Genomic DNA, 17,638 nt, shown 5'->3' with positions numbered 1-17,638 from the left:
TGGTTCAATCTTGTAGATAGTGAAAACCCACCAAGGGATGTGAAAATGCAGAGCAGGGCCAAAGGAACTGTGAGCTGCAGGATCAGATGTTTTCATCTTGCAAATAGATGCAGGTCCTTGATACATGGGAGCTGGTGGGAACCATGACTGCATGAACAGAGTCTAAGGACACCGTTTCCAAATTACTAGTAATTGTAGCTGCCTGAAGTATTGGGTGTCCAACTTAAGACAACTTAGAGTCCTGTATTTCAGAGGGTGGCTACTCAGCACTTTCTTAAAGCCAGGCTTCCTTAAGCAATATCAATTTACACACTCCAAAATTGAGGCTCCAAAAATTATTATTCAGTTTTGAAAATATTGGCCTACACTTCCTATTGTCCTGCATGTGTATGGCACTGAATATATGAAAACAAGGCTCTTTCATCCTGCCCTTGAAAAGCATAATGGGGAACCTGGAATACCAGGAGTTATTAGTTTGTTGGGAGATCCCAGCTTCTGCAATGCATGAAGGACTTCAGGTTAGTGAGCCATTCTGCTCCAGATTTTCTAGCTACAAAATACCTGTCTGTTTAAACAAAATTTCACGGTGGAGGAAGGGAGGGGAGAGAGCTAAAATGCCCCCCCCCTTCAAAGTTAGTTTAGTTCTTTGGGTGGGGCGGGTTTATCCCTCAAAATCTAAGTCTGAACACTCATTTTAACCTCAGCAAGATGGAGAGATGAACTGAATTGCGATTATCAGCCCCGAATAGTCTTTTATAAAGGGCTGATGCCACAACTGTGTTTTTTGTTTTAAACTTTCCAGTTCCATCTGCTGGTAGGCGAACATAACACAATGGTTTGCACTTATGCAACCGCCACTGGCCTTAAACTCTATGATGGTATGAACACCTTTTATCCAATGATTTCCAAGCCCTTACCAAACATTAATTAGAAAACCCTCCCAATACCGCTATGTCATAAATATAAAGGGAAGGGTAACCATCTTTCTGTATACAGTGCTATAAAATCCCTCCTGGCCAGAGGCAAAATCCTTTCACCTGTAAAGGGTTAAGAAGCTAAGGTAACCTCACTGGCACCTGACCTAAAATGACCAATGAGGGGACAAGATACTTTCAAATCTGGAGGGGAGGAAAAAGGCTTCTGTCTGTCTATGTGATACCTTTGCCGGGAACAGATCAAGGATGTAAGCCCTTTAACTCCTGTATAGTACGTAATCTAGCTAGAAAATGTGTTAGGCTTTCTTTGTTTTGGTTTGTAACTTCGCTGAGCTGAAGGGAATGTGTATTCCTGTTTTTGTGCCTTTTTGTAACTTAAGATTTTGCTTAGATGGATTCTCTATGTTTTCAATCTGATTACCCTGTAAAGTATTTACCATCCTGATTTTACAGAAGTGATTCTTTTACCTTTTCTTTAAATAAAATTCTTCTTTTAAGAACCTGATTGCTTTTTCATTGTTCTTAAGATCCAAGGGTTTGGGTCTGTGTTCACCGGTACTAATTGGTGAGCATATTATCAAGCCTTCCCCAAGAAAGGGGGTGTAGGCTTGGGGGAATATTTTGGGGGAACAGGACTCCAAGTGGTCCTTTTCCTGTTCTTTGTCCAAATCACTTGGTGGTGGCAGCATACTGTTCAAGGATAAGGCAAAGTTTGTACCTTGGGGAAGTTTTTAACCTAAGCTGGTAAAAATAAGCTTAGGGGGTCTTTCATGCGGGTCCCCACATCTGTACCCTAGAGTTCAGAGTGGGGAGGGAACCCTGACACCCTATGAGGCTGATGTAACTTATATTCATTTTACACATGGGCACAGTGAGGCACAGAGAGATTACACAGACCACACAGGAAGTCAGTGGCAAAACCAGGAACAAGACCTAGATGGCTTTACTCCCTGTTCCAGAGCATATACCCTCCCTAGGAACAGCAGTCCAGATCCTCAAAGGTATTTAGGCTCCTTACTTCCATTCCTTTGAGCATCTGGGCCAGCATTCCTAGTTCATCCATTAGTATGCTTCGAAAGAGTGAGATTTCATGTATTGTAGTCTCTCTTTGCCATGAAGAGTAATAAGTCAAGAACAAAATGAAGCTCATAAGTCAATGAATTTTAAAGATGAAGGTTGGAAATGTCTGTTTAAAAAGTACTTACCGTTACTGTAATGTGCTACTTGCTCCCAGAAGGCCTTGTGCAGGCCTGTTAAAAGCTCTTCTTTCTGCGAAAGAGAGAGGTTGCTCTTTATAGTTAACTGGTCCAATATGCCAGCTACAGCATCTAGTCTACATTTACTTTCTTCTTGTATCTTTGTCTTCAAAAAATCAACCATTTTCACCATTCGCTCCCAATTAAACATTCTTTCCTGAATGTCCTGAAAACAAAACAAAAATACTATGTAAAAAATTAAGTGCAGGCAGAGTGATGAATCTCTGTAACGTGCTGAGCCCTTCATTAACCCATTCAATACTGAATGATGCAAGAGACAAAACCGGTGACACTAGACAAACTGTGCCCTCCAGCGACCCATTCATTTGATTGTGTGTGCTCACTTGCACCATGGAAGGGGTTAAGCAAAGCTGTCTAAATTTTTCATCCAGTGCTTCCTGGCTCCTTAAGGAATGAAAATAAATCTAAAATGAATGAAGCAACATGAATAATAAGTTAGCACCGCACATTTCAATGTTGAACACAAGCTGATGCTGAGGGGGAAAAGATTCACTAGATGGAGCAAAAGGATAAGATCTAAGGATTTTTTCCTCCTAAAATACTGCCCAACTGGTCAGTTTTCATTTAAGAATGAGCACGGCTATAGGATTACAATACCACTGTGGAGTGAGTCCTAATACACTGAGACTGCTTAAGGTATATAAAACAGTGTAGCTCAGTAAATGATTGAAAAATAAAAGCCATTACAGACTGACAGCTTCCATTACACTATGGTACAGGAAACCCAGGTTCATAGCCCATCTAAGAAATCTTGCTCCTCAGGTTAGTGGTGCTTACATAATGGCTTGAGATGGGGAGGGGTGCATGATGCTGGTAAACCAAGTGTCAGCTCTACCCAAGGCTGTAGGCTTTAGCTAAGAACTTACAAACTCATAGCTGGAAACCAAACCAGCTCACCTATATGTTAGTTTTGTTCAAAATAGGTATTAGTCTTAAAAGAATGTAGTTAGTGTTTAGACTCTGTGAAATGCTCGTAAGTTGCTGCATGCACTAACCTCATTAGTAATGGCTGTATTCCATGCTATAAGGAAATATGTAAGTTATGCTTCATAACTTTAAAAGTGTTTACAATGAACTTGTGAACCCAGGTATGGGAGTTGTCCATCCCCATTAAGGAGGCCTATCAAGATTAAACAGCCATTGAGAAACATCACAGTGCAAAAGATTGTGAATGGCCCTATCACACCTTGGAAATGCTATGTGCAAGAGAGCTCATATCATGGATAGAAAGGCCAAATGTAAAAGATAAAACAGGGTCACAAGAAAATTTGTCATCTCTTTGCTTGTTTGAACTGTCACAGAGCCAGAGACATTAAACAAAGGCAGAGATCCCCAAGGGTTATCCCTGGGTCTGCTCTGGGGATATTTTGAATTGACAGATTACCACATCTCTGCCATCTTTAGGAATCATGGATGGTTCCTTTGAGTATATGTCTGCTTGCTTTAACCGTTTCTTTTTACCTAGTTAATAAGCCTTTATTACAGGACTGGCTACAGGCATTGTCTTTGGTGTAAGATCTAAGATACAAATTGATCTGGGGTAAGTGCCTGCTCTCCTGGGACTCGAAGCAACCTGACTAGTGTGTGATTTTTGGTGTAAGTGACCACTGACTGTATCACTAAGTCCAGCTTGCCTGGGTGGTAAGATAGACTGGAAAGTCTATGGGGACTCTCTGTGACTCTATGTTAAGACTGTTACGGTGATCCAGGAGTTCACATCCATTACAGAGTTGGTGAAGTCTAATTATAGAAAACACCACCAGTTTGGGATGTCTGCCCTGTTTTTGACAGTCTGCCCTGAGATAGGCACTCGCGGTCGTGAGCAACTCCAGACAGCGTAACAGGGTGACCCTTAGCAACTAAAGGAGAAGATGGTCCTTCTCCAAAGAGCTAGAAGGTCCATGAAGGCAATGTCAGGCAGAACAACTTATTAAATGTTGGACCCAAACATGAGAAATAATTCATTTAGACTGAACATTCATATTGAACCAGGCACAACTGAGGAAAGTCTTTCTGTGGATCACGGTGCAGAGAGACCACCTATAAAGATTATTGGCCAATGTGGGTCATTCGTTTTATTTGACTCCTGCATTGCACAATCATAAATCATTAGCTACTAACCACTACATATTTTATGGGTGAAAAAATGCATCTAGAGGCCACAGTGGGCCAGATTCTGATCTCATTTATACTTCTGTAAATCCAGAATAATTCCAGTGACTTCAGTGGAGTTACTCCACATTAATATCCCGTATAACTGAGAAGGATCTGGTCCAATTACATGTTAATTATGCATAACAGTATGTGTTTTTTGTTGCATTAAAATGAATACACTTGTAAATGTTACTGCTTCCTCTCTCAAGGCCAGGTTAGTCAGAGGTGCTGTGGGTCTTCAATTCCAAAGGATGTCAGAAGAGCACTTGGAACCCTTCTTAATCTGAAGTATGGCCATCCGGGCATGGTGGAATACATACATTTTAAAAAGAGGTCTCAATGCGCAGGTTAATGTTTCCCTTCCCCATCATTAGGTATAGCTCTTGCTGCTTGCTCATTGTTCTCATTAAAATCTTGCAGAGCATTTTTATTCCACCATGACTGTATAGTCGTGTTTTCAGGATCAGAATCAAAGTGATGAGAGGTCATTCATTTAAGAGTTTTTACAAACTACCAAGAAAGCTAGCCTCCTTATAACAGGTTAAAGTAAACAGGCCACCGCTGGTAAGTTGTCTACCTAATTCATAAACTCTGACTCACATAAACATTACACATTCTCATTATGCTCTAAGTTAGGATTGACTGTTTCAGTCTCTCTTCAGCTTTCCCTCCTCTTGTACTTTACCATTGTTTGTAAATCCTGAGACTGGCTTAATAACCCTTCTACTGCAATCATTCTCTCAGTCAGATTCATCATTATCTTTCCTCTTTTGGCACTTGAGCAATTTGATTGGTTCAGGAGAAACTGCTCGGCTTTGTCTGCCTGGTTCCAGAAAGCTTCCATCTGCAGAGTAGGAATTAAAACACATCAATTATTTCCTCCTTTTCCTAACCCCCCCCCACAATATTTAAAAACCTGAGAAATTAATTACCCTGCAACACAGAAAGGTGTTCTTTTCTGGGAGGCAAATCATTGTAATTCAAGATGAACCCATTACAAAGTCACCATTTGGCACAACCATTTTCACAAAAATCTCATATTTTAAAACATGGGGATGCACCCTTGGTAATGTCAGATACCAGTGTATGGTACCTGTTGGCTAATTGAGTCTTTATGGAGGTTAGTGTACACAATTTTATTTAAGATTGTTATTTAAAAGAACTCCCCACACACAACACACTAAAAACAGGCTAATTCAGTGGTCCCCAAACTTTTCGGAGTCACGCACGCCCCCACCCCTGGAGCCAGGGCCAGGAGCAGGGATGCGGCTCTCAGGCAGGGGGGACATGGACAGGGATAAGGGGGTCGAGGCTGGGGCTGCAGCTGGGGGCGGGTCTAGGACCAGGAGCAGAGCCGCGGCAGGAGGGGTCTGGGTGGCGCTCCCTCCCAGTCCCTCATGGGAGCTGACCCAGGCCCACTGCACCCCCAAAACATTCCTCTGCTCTGGGGGTGTGCCCCACAATTTGGGGACCTCTCAGCTAATTAGTACAATTGGGGACAGAAGAAAGGCTAATAGCCAGTCATTACTTTCTAACAAGTTACTTTATTAACCATGTTGCAGCGTGGGAGTGCATGTCTAGAAAGATTTTAGTTTAAAACTCAGAAGATTTTTACCAGCTGAGGTTTTTGCAGCTGTTCAGTTTGTAAACATTATATTAACTTCTCAGAAATTATAAGCATATTATGTGGTTTAGAAAGTTATATGCCCCACCTACAGATCACCAGCTTTAGGCTCTAATCCTGTAGATACTTGTGCACACGCTTAATTCTATACACGTGACTCATTCCATTGACTTCAGTGGGATTACTTACATGTACAAAGCTAAACACATGTACATCTGTAGAATCAGGGCCTTATATTGTAAGCTCTCCAGGACAGGGGCTTAGGTCTGTGCAGTGTCCAGCCATCTAATGGTTTTATATTGCTGCAACACAAGGGTGCCCCAATCCTGACTGGAGCCTCTAGGTGTTATCATCATAAATATTTCTTAGTAATAGTAATAATAATAATAAAGGGGGAGATTGTGAATAGCGACTGGCACCTGACTTTCAACGGGACTTGTGCTACTAAATGTTCCCCAAAATAGCTAAGAATTGTACTTTGACATTCTAGGTGCTTTTTCTGGAGGTGCCAATCTGCTGTGTATGGTGAGGAAAGGAAAAACTGTATAGTACTGAGGGAAAAGAGGTGCTCTTCAAGTGCCTGATCCAGATGTGGCTGAAGTCAATGAGAATCTTTCCATAATATAGTAACTGTGATGTGAGGAGCAACTCCACACATGGGGGCAGATCCTCATCTGATGTAAATTATTACACCTCCATGAAATGACATTTTACATTAGCTAATGGTTTGTCCCATGGAGCTGAGTAAGGCTAGATGACACTAATAATATCAGTTTCACACATGATTAACTCTACAGAATATTAAACAATCAGTTCTTTAAAGAATTGCCTTCACAGTCTCACAAGAAATGTCACATGCTTCTATCTCTGTCAGCCGGACTTCTGTTATCAAGTGAAAGGAACAGAGATTAAATAGAAAATCATAGAAGTTCTGGCTGGCACATTTCACAAACTACCAGACAGGTCAGAATTACTGTCGGTTTCTCTGTCAGAGAGGCCCAGGGCTAAGATATGTGGGCTGTTCAAGTCAGGACTAAAGTGCACTGACAGATTAGGGTGGGGAAGCTTATACATAGCCAGCCAGTATGACTGGTCTCTCATACTCATTAACTCAAATGTTGGAAAAAAAAGGGAGAGAAAAAGACAGTCTGAGAGATTCTCCTCTTATTTTCCAGCAGACTAGATAAATAAGATCTTTTTCCACCTCCAGGTTTCCTGGCTCAGAAATTAGTTTTGACACACTAGTGCTATTGAACTGAAAAATTATCATTTCATGAGGATCAAATGTCAACAGTAAAATTATATTTTTGCATTTAAAAGCACTTTAAACGTGTTACACTGTGCAAAGCAGTGTAGCCAGAAGAGTTACTGAGGCGTTAGTAATACTTTAAGTATATCAACTGAAAAAGTTTATCTATGAAGTGTGCATACTTTACACGGTACAAGTGAGCATCAGATATAAGGAAAAATATTACAGGCCACATTCTGCCTTCATTGCACAAGTACAATCCCACTGAACTCAGATGGGTATAAAAGAGTTTAGAGTCTATGCCTGTATGGTTTATTTAAACAGTGCAATTTTTGAAAAACAGTAAATGCACTAAAAATGAAAACTAGAGGAATCACTTAATTCTGACTACTAGCCTGCTTATTCCACTCTAATGCCACTTCAGTTACAACATGATTTTAGCAGCCTTTGTCTTGAGAACCACTACAGCTAGCATTTCATACAAGTGCTGAAGACGTAGCTAATCTGAGATTTTGTGATATACAGCATTAATCTATTACATTATTAAATACAGTTCTGTCACCCTGAACTGAAATATCTTTTACATAAAAGTGTACCAGTCATCTTTTCAAGATATATAATTAATTCTCTTAGTGGCTCAAAAGATATATCAGGTCCTAAAATCCCATTTAAATTAAGGTGGGGGAAAGAATGTAAGATTATAATAAGAATTATGGGATAAGGTCCGACAGCTCATATTATACAAAGGCTTGAAATATTTTACTAGTCCAACAGAGCAATAAGCATTTGACATCTCTGTGTATTGTGCAAGAACCAGTGTTCAGAAAAGAAAGATGCTAGTTGCTGGCCAGAGTTAGAAACACTTTGCTAGATGAATGTACGCATGCTTTCAGAATGAGTGGACTTGTAAAACACTGATCCTGAAGTAGTGACCACAAAGAAAAAAATGTTGACTCCCCTATCAACAGAACTATGTTAATTAGAAATACAGAGATGAATACAAATGATATAGGTACATTATCTAGGATATGTTCAGAATATTCCCTCTCTTTCCTTTCTAAGTCTTCCAAGGTCTGGTACTCTGAATTACGAGCGCCCGACATCTCAGTACTCAGTAGTCTGGAGGTAAGTTGTTTCTGTAACTCTTCCAAATCCTGGAAAAATAAAAAACCTGTTACACAGGAAAATAGCTTGTTTGAATTGGAAAAAAGTATTACTTGGAAAATAATAATATACATACAGCTTCTGTTTAAAAAAATGCTAATTTATTAGAGTGTCTGAGTCTTGCCCATGATTCTTCATGAAAGTAAATTCAACAAACAAGTTCAGGAAGTTTTATTTCTAGGTACTGCCATTCTTGCAGTAAATAGAGAAAACCTCAGACATTAGGCATGAGTCAGACCTGATTTACACTTTTTTTTACACAGGTGTAACTCCACTTAACTCAATTTAAACCAGTGTGAGATCAGAATCAGTCCTGGTGTTCATTTCCGCTGACTTTGGATACCATTAAGCATTGATCCAAGTCTTCATATTTTTAACCCTGAAAAAGTTTTAAGAGTTTTTACAATACTTTAGTGCACCCACAAGTATTTTCAAGAAGATTGCAATTTTGGCTCTCCATCTTTAACTGGCCTCTAAAATGCACATGCAGTGCTTGGGGATGGTAGGTGTATGAATACCTGATCCATGTGTGCAAATGCAGGTGGCTAGCAGTGGGTGCGTGCGCACACACGCTTACTTTTACTTATACCTGCCAAAACTGTAAGGTGCATTTTTAGATGCCACTTGAAAATGTTGACTTTTAATGTTTGTAAGCAAATACTTTTAAATGGAGTAAGTGAAATAATGTCTTCCCAACGGATTTAATAAACAAAAAACTCAGTCCTTCATCCTTCTTCCACGGGTTGCCGCCGAGATGCATATTTCTACACTTTCCCAAACATGCCTTCTTTCTCAAGCCTTTTTCTACCATATGATTTTGGCTCCTAAAGAATTACATTAATATCTTATGTCTTAAAGAACTGCAAACACATTTTAGTGACCCTTAAAAATGTTCTGTCATCAAAACCCCATTAAGCTTTCATGTAGAATCAGCGAATGAAGAAATAAAAAATGCTTATTACAGCAAGGTGTCTTGTCTACTGTCCTGCTAATGCAGGATTAAATATAATATTAAATGTAATATTTCTACTAATACCAGTGGTATTGCTCCTTGCCAAAGTAATTTTCCCTTTATGCAAATACAGTGTTTGAGGATCAGGATCAGTCTTCTCTATTCAGTCATGCCACAACCCAATGTTTGTAACTTTTGTAAACATTACAGGCCAGATTGTCAAGAGCTCAGTTCCCATTTAGGCATCAAAATAAGTGGCTAGATTCTTTTTCAAAAGAAGCTCAGCATGTTAGACACTGATCTCCTTAGAAAAAGTCTGGTCATTAACGCCACAACGGGAACTTTTGAAAATCTGACCCTTATTTTTTAGGTGCCTCACGGGAGCTGAGCTCTTCTGAAAAAAATCTGTCTCCATGTGAGTTAGTGCTTCTGAAATGTGCTGGGCTGACAGTCCCAGAGCTGGAAGTTCTCTAGCTTTTATTAAACCAAAGCCCCTCAGCACCATTTTGTCAACTCGCTGTGAAGGGCAACCGTGTAGATTACAACTTGCGTGTCTATTACATTAGGAAAAGAATAGAGCCAGCTGTGATTTGTGGTTTTCTGAGCTACACAAGTGTCCATTTTGAAGTCGTCTGAGACTGGAAGCATTCTGAATAGAAAACTGCTTTTCAGCAAATCAGAGTTTCTCATGAAAATTTCACTTTTCTGTCTATAACTTTTGGATTTTTATGGAATAACATCACTATTTATTTTTTTATTTTTATTTTGGCAACTGAGAACTGGAAAATTTCTTGGCTTCCATTTTGACAAATTCTAAGTATTTTGTGGAGGGGGGGGGAACACCTGGTCTGTGAGTGGGAAAACGATAATCCTACAACTACCATCCTCATGCACTCTATGTGCATTGAGATTATTAGTCCCATTTTATAGCTGGGGATCTGAGACATGGAGAAAGCAAGGGTGTGTCTACATGCAATGTAAGCCCCTGGTCAAACTCAGGCTCAAGTTTAACCCCCTTTCATTTACAAAGAAATCAGGCTAACCCAGGATCACAGGACCCCACAGAGGTGGAGGGTCTGAGCCTGAGTCAAGCTGGGACCCAGGGTTCAAGCCCTATTGTTCTGCTGTGTACAAGCAGTCCCCCCTGACTAGGCTTGGGGTTAGCCTGAGCTCTGGGACCCTCTCACCACACAGGGTCCTAAAACCGCAGCTCCTGCCTGAGCCCAAATATCTACACTGCAATTAAATAGCCCCTTAACTCCAAGTCAGCTGGCATGTGCCAGCTGTGGGTTTTTAATTGTAGTGTAGACATAACCTAAATGACTTGCCCAAAGTCACACAGGAAATCGGGGGCAGAGCAGGGAATTGAACAATAATCTTCCAAGTTCCAGGGTAGTGTCCTAACCACTGGACTATCCTTCCTCCGCAGGCTCCCCCAGACTGCACTGGCTGCCTCAGATAAAATCAATATTTAACTCTTGACATGTCTTACAGTAGCTCTGTTAGATAAAGGAAGAGACCAGTGCTTTCAAACATCATTACCTAAAGGTTAGGAGACATTATGGAAGTGGTCTACCCCGGTAATATTCATGTTCTAAAGTTTGTCCCTATCCAGCATCTACTTCTGAAACAAGGATTTATTCCTTTAATCTCTTTTCTTTCTAAATATGATTAACTTTTAATATTAAATTTGAGGATCAAAGGCAGTGAAGTGATCTTAATACAGAAAACCATGGAGATATAGGCTATCAGATACAATTATAGAGAGCTCCAGTGTTAATCCATTGACTGCGGGATTACATGATCAGTCTAAATCCCTACTGACTAGTGCTGACATAACATGAGAAATTTTAATTCTAGACTAACTACCTCTTTTTTTTAAAAAAAGGGATGCAGAGCTGGTAACCTTCCAGCAATTTTTTCTTAGTGCTGAACCATTTTTTCTCTTCTGTTCTCTCACAAACATAATGTGATCCAAACTGTGACTAAGAGCAGCTTTCAGCAATGTACATTAATTGTAAGTGTGGAGTGTGAAAAGCCTCAATCCCAGAAATGGAGTTCGATAAAGTATATGGTAGGAGAATAATTGCAGAGAGAGAAAAACAGGTACATTTTCTTGATAATAGCTTAGAATTTCCTTCAGGTACTGCACCCCCTAGTATGTTGTTGTTGACAATAATAGGTGAGCCCAGATAATGAATTTCCACCTAGGCCTGTTGAGGCTACGAGTTGAGGTTGAATTTAGCAGCGTTATCTCAATTTAACCCTGCACCCATCCATACGACGAAGTCCTTTTATCGACTTAAAGGGCTCTTAAAATCATTTCTTTAATCTACCCCCGATGAGGGGATTAGCGCTGAAATCGGCCATGCTGGGTTGAATTTGGGATACTGTGGATGCAATTCAACGGCATTGGCCTCCGGGAGCTATCCCAGAGTGCTCCACTGTGACCGCTCTGAACAGCACTCTCAACTCAGATGCACTGGCCAGGATATAGGAAAAGGCTCGTGAACTTTTGAATCTCATTTCCTGTTTGGCCAGCGTGGTGAGCTCACCTGCACAGGTCACCATGCAGAGCTCATCATCACAGGTGACCATGCAATCCCAGAATCGCTGAAGAGCTCCAGAATGGACCGAACGGGAGGTACGGGATCTGATCGCTGTATGGGGAGATGAATCCGTGCTGGCAGAACTCCATTTGAAAAGGCGAAATGCCAAAATATTTAAAAAAAAGTCTCCAATGGCATGAAGGACAGAGGCTATAACAGGGACCTGCAGCAGTGCTGTATGAAAATTAAGGAGCTCAGGCAAGCCTACCAAAAAACCAGAGAGGCAAACAGCCACTCCAGTTCAGAGCCCCAGACATGCCGCTTCTGTGATGAGCTGCATGCTATTCTAGGGGGTGCAGCCACCACTACCCCAACCATGTGCTTTGACTCCGTCCAAGGAGTGGGAGGTAACACGGAAGCGGGTTTTGGGGGTGAGGAAGATGATGATGATGAGGAGGAGGAGGAGGAGGAGGAGGTTGTAGATAGCTCACAGCAAGGAAGCGGAGAAACCGGTTTCCCCAACAGCCAGGATCTGTTTATCACCCTGGACCTGGACCCAGTACCCCCTGAACCCACCCAAGGCAGGCTCCCGGACCCTTAAGGCGGAGAAGGGATCTCTGGTGAGTGTACCTTTGTAAATATTATACATGGTTTAAAAGCAAGCGTGTTTAATGATTAATTTGCCCTGGCATTTGCGGCCAGTACAGCTACTGGAAAAGTCTGTTAAAGTGTCTGGAGATGGAGCAGAAATCCTCCAGGGACATCTCTATAAAGCTCTCCTGGATGTACTCCCAAAGCCTTTGCAAAAGGTATCTGGGGAGGGCAGCCTTATTCCGTCCTCCATGGTAGGACACTTTACCACGCCAGGCCAGTAGCAAGGATAACTATAGGCATTTCAACATCCGCAACGGTTATTTTCTGGTCTGGAAAGTAACTCCCTTGCTGCAGCTGTTGAAACAGACCAGAGTTCCTGAAGATGCGAGCGTCATGAACCTTTCCCGGCCATCCCATGTTGATGTTGGTGAAACGTCCCTTGTGAGCCACCAGTGCTTGCAGCACCATTGAAAAGTACCCCTTGAGGTTTATGTACTCGCCGCCTTGGTGCTCTGGTGCCAAGTCAGGGATATGGGTTCCATCTATCGCCCCACCACAGTTAGGGAATCCCATTGCAGCAAAGCCATCCACTATGACCTGCACATTTCCCAGGGTCACTACCCTTGATAGCAGCAGCTCAGTGATAGCGTTGGCTACTTGCAACACAGCAGCCCCCACAGTAGATTTGCCCACTCCAAATTGATTCTCGACTGACTGGTAGCTGTCTGGCGTTGCAAGCTTCCACAGGGCTATCGCCACTTGATTCTCAACTGTGAGGGCCGCTCTCATCTTGGTATTCTTGCGCTTCAGGGCAGGGAAAAGCAAGTGACAAAGTTCCATGGAAGTGCCCTTACGCATGCGAAAGTTTCGCAGCCACTGGGAATCGTCCCAGACCTGCAACACTATGCGGTCCCACCACTCTGTGCTTGTTTCCCGGGCCCAGAATTGGCGTTCCATGCCATGAACCTGCCCAACTGAAACCATGATGTGCACATTGCAGGGGCCCATACTTTGAGAGAGGTCTATGTCCATGTCCTCCTCACTCTCGTCACCGTGCTGCAGTCGCCTCCTCCTCGCCTGGGTTTCGCTTTTCTTGCAGGTTATGGTTCTGCATATCCTGCTGGATAACGTGCACGGTGTTTATAGTGCTCATAATTGCCGCGATGATTTGGGCGGACTCCATGTTCCCAGTGCTATGGCGTCTGCGCTGAAGAAAGGTGTGAAACAATTGTCTGCTGTTCCTCTGATGGAGGGAGGGACGACTGGCAACATAGCTTACAGGGTTGGTTTATAGGCAATTAAAATCAACAAAGGGGGTGGCTTTGCATCAAGGAGAAACAGAATGGCCCCCTCAAGGATGGAACTCAAAACCCTGGGTTTAGCAGGCTGTTGATTTCACGGAGGGAGGGAGGGAGGAGAAAATGAATACAACAACAACTCTGGTCTATTTCTTGTTTTGATCCACTTCATCTATCTTTATACATCTTGCTGGCAGCGGACTGTGCAGTACGACCGCTAGCCATCGTCATCTCCTGGGTGCTCGGCAGAAGACGGTGCAGTATGACTGCTGGCCATCGTTGTCTCCTGGCTGCTCATTAAAAGATGGTGCAGTAGGACTGCCGGCAGGACTGAATCGCCATGAGAGGAAACTTAAAAGAGTAATGACCTGGCTGAGTCACTCCCATGTTTGCTCAGGTGCCCCTGACCTCATCAAGGTCGGTTAAAAGAGCACCCTGGACTACGTCAACGATGACTACCAGTCATACTGCATTGTCTGCTGCCAAAAGACAATGGGCTGCTGCTATGTAGCAATGCAGTACCACGTCTGCCAGCACCCAGGAGACATACGGTGATGGTGAGCTGAGCAGGCTCCATGCCTGCCATGGCATGGTGTCTGCATGGGTAACCCAGGAAAAAAGGCGTGAAATGATTGTCTGCCCTTGCTTTCATGGAGGGAGGGTGGGAGGGAGGTGCCTGACAATATGTACCCAGAACCACCCACGACAATGTTTTTGCCCCATCAGGCATTGGGATTTCTACCCAGAATTCAAATGGGTGGCAGAGACTGCGGGAACTGAGGGATAGCTACCCACAGTGCAACGCTCCGGAAGTTGACGATTGCCTTGGTACTGTGGATGCACTCCGCCAACTAAATGCTGACTAAATGCACGCAGAGCATTTGTGTGGGGACACACACAATCGACTGTATAAAAATGCTTTCTACAAAACCGATTTCTATAAATTCGACCTAATTTCATAGTGTAGACACACCCCTAGAAATCATTCATGTTAAAGTCTAGAAAACACTGTTTTCCTGATAGGACTAAACTATGAAAAAGGCTTTTCTCGTAACAGACTGGAGACAGCACTGTAGTAATTGGTATTTTTTGATACAGACAGACATTCAGCCACAAGTTGTTATGGACAATCCACCACAGGGGTTCAGCAATCACGTCTTTCACTTAATTTTGCCTCTTCCCACTCCCAAAAAACAGGAAAGTTTGAAATACACTACAGATGACATTATTCCATGTAAAAGAGATCAACACAGGAGGGGCATATTGCTGAACTTTCACAAACTGCTTGCATTAACTTTTATTTTCTGTTGGCTGAAATATTAAACAATGGAGACACTTACAGTTTCCTGCATCAAAATGATTTGCTGGTATAAATCTTCAGTAATCCTCTTTTTAAGGTAAAAATCAGAGAGGTATGTTCTGAGAACCTGAATAAATACCTAGGTGAAAAAGGAGAAATAAATATAAAACGTAATCAATTTGATAAGACTTGTAAGGTCACTGTGGTAATCATTACTGGTGATTACATCTATGAATGAGGATGAGTTGTAAGTGAAAATATATTAATAGCAGAAAAGATAATTTACACTTAAAATAGTCATGCTCGGACTCTCCCAATTTGCCTGGGATAACATTCATTATCTTCCAGTATTTCTTACACTTCCTACACTCCTACAAAGACAGATGTAATTTTACATATCTAAGGCAACTGACAAATTTTAAAGCATACGCAAGGCCTTTCATCGAAGGATAACAAAGGGACTCACAAACATCAGACTTCATGTCTCTGCTTTGGGTAGCTATCACACAATGGCATGTTCAAAGTAGGGTGGATCTTTTCTAAAACTTTATGTGTGCCCAAGCTGTCGTGTCCTCACAAATGCCTGTAGTGTAATGCTTTCACCTTTAAGCTGCCATCTTGGGATTGCTCAACTGTATTTGTTTACCATTTGTAACCAAGCCACTCATTTGTATACCATCTGTAACCAAAGAGTTACAAGATCTGGGAAAATCCCAGGCTCTGGGAAGATCTCTCGAAAACAGACCTTCAATTAAATAGACTCTGATCAACTTCCCTGATCACAATATCGACAATAGCAAAAATATAACAAATTATATTTTAAATCTTTGGCAGAATCTTCACCCAAGTCCCTCCCACTTATCTCCTTAAAAGCCAGAGAGAAAAGATAGTAAATGGATTATTGTGGGGTTTTTAACTGTTAATCTTGAAAGTGAACAAATAAAGTTGTTGTTTGAATGTGTTCAGCTTAGCGGCAGGATATATGACTCTCTTTTTTTCTCTCTCTCTCATTTACACCAAGCAGACGCCATAGAAATCTCCACAATACATATTCAAAAAGTGGAATAGCTTTAAGTTAACACTTGATGGCTGAATTCCAAACTCTTTGCCATTAGTGTGGCTTCAAAGGACAAGAAGAAAGGGAAACCTTAGCATACTGGATCCAAAATGGGGGAAGCTTTAAAATCCTTTGGGATGGATTCCTTGCTAACAAAAAATAATTCAAGGAGTCGCTTGACACGTCAACGTTGCAGTTGAGTAGAATTTGGAAAACTTATTATCAATAGACTTGCTGGTAAAACAAGACTCAGTAGGATGGAAAAAGATACAAGCGATGATGACTTGTACCTCACCTGCTGACACTATGGATATGAAAGGCAGAATGCACCCTCTGAAAATAAAACTGGAAGACAAAATGCTAATATTTCAAATACTGTCAAAAATATCAGAATTAAAGCAAACTATGAAGATAATGAAGTCAAAACTGAAGTTTCCTTCTTTGAGACCTGACTTTCAGAAGCACTAACATGGAGGGCAAAAAATGGAATCTTCAAGACTGAACCATCCACTGTGCCTTGGACCAAAAACCTACTAATAAAAACCAACTCCTGCTACTCAGAGTGCAGTTTTATGACTCAAAGTTTTTCTCTGCCTTTTGTGGAATCGTGGAGCTTCTGGTCAGCAATCAAATGGTCTAATCAGCTGCCTTTCAAGGTTTCTGTTATGATATGGCACAATGTTGTCTACAAGTTAGTTATTGATCTTGAGATCAAATTCGTTGTTCTTAATTCACACAAATTGAAGATCATCTTAGACACTGATCCCAGAATTCTTTTGGTCTCCCATAGATGCCTTTTTAAGAAGATGGGGAGGAGCCCACCAAGAGAGGACACGTGAATGGGTCAAATCTACTCCCCAGGCTTACTCTGGTTCCTCTCCTTCCCAAGAGTGTTTAAAAGTCTGTCTAGAAAATACTACCTCTTGAAACATGCTAATTGCATTAATCAGATTTACTTGTTTCTGACATAATGTGAGCATAATGGAGGTTTGGGTGGGGGAGAGGGGTGTGAAAGGATTATATCCAGTGTTTAGATTGCTTTAGTTAGGCTATAATTGTAATGTTACCCCTTTTGACCTGAGCAGTTAGCTAAAAATTCGGGGTTTTGTGGATTGATCCAGTTAACAACAGAAATTGGTGATGGAGTCAGGTGTTTCTTCAATGTAATCTTGTTTATTTACAAAGCATGTAGGATGTCTCATTTCCCTGAACACAGCAGGGATCAAACAAGAAATAGTATCCTTTCTCACAGTTTCAAGCCCCTTTCTTCCATTTAGCCCAAAAGCTTTATCACAGCTTTTTTTCAGGGCCACATTCCCAGTGCTTGTCCTGAGTCCTTGGCTTTTTTTCTGATGCTTCTCTCAACATACACACCACTCTACCAAGCAGTACCCAGCATAAGGTCCTGCCCACATATATCAAATTCCTGAGCAGACTTCCCAGTGCCTTTGTGTCGGGTGGTACCATAAGGCCCTCTGGGTCTAG

The 17,638-nt window shown here is 41.8% G+C and overlaps 1 protein-coding gene across 2 annotated transcripts in view; it reads right to left on the bottom strand.

The window, feature by feature from the left end:
• Positions 1 to 17,638, bottom strand: part of EVC (EvC ciliary complex subunit 1) — a 79,380-nt gene that overhangs the window by 45,177 nt on the left and 16,565 nt on the right. The window contains exons 6-9 of one of the 2 annotated variants that reach the window (XM_077814644.1): positions 15,137 to 15,235; positions 8,256 to 8,393; positions 5,052 to 5,210; positions 2,141 to 2,357 (exon numbers count right to left, since the gene is read on the bottom strand). In XM_077814644.1, coding sequence (XP_077670770.1) covers positions 2,141 to 2,357; positions 5,052 to 5,210; positions 8,256 to 8,393; positions 15,137 to 15,235 — 613 coding nt within the window. The remainder of the gene's footprint in view (positions 1 to 2,140; positions 2,358 to 5,051; positions 5,211 to 8,255; positions 8,394 to 15,136; positions 15,236 to 17,638) is intronic. The other variant, XM_077814643.1, reaches the window with a different exon arrangement.

This window comes from Eretmochelys imbricata, chromosome 4 (genome assembly GCF_965152235.1).
Source record: "Eretmochelys imbricata isolate rEreImb1 chromosome 4, rEreImb1.hap1, whole genome shotgun sequence".
In the NCBI taxonomy this organism is placed as follows: domain Eukaryota; kingdom Metazoa; phylum Chordata; order Testudines; family Cheloniidae; genus Eretmochelys; species Eretmochelys imbricata.
The sequence above is the reverse complement of the archived record's forward strand: the minus strand, read 5'-3'. Positions and strand labels throughout refer to the sequence as shown.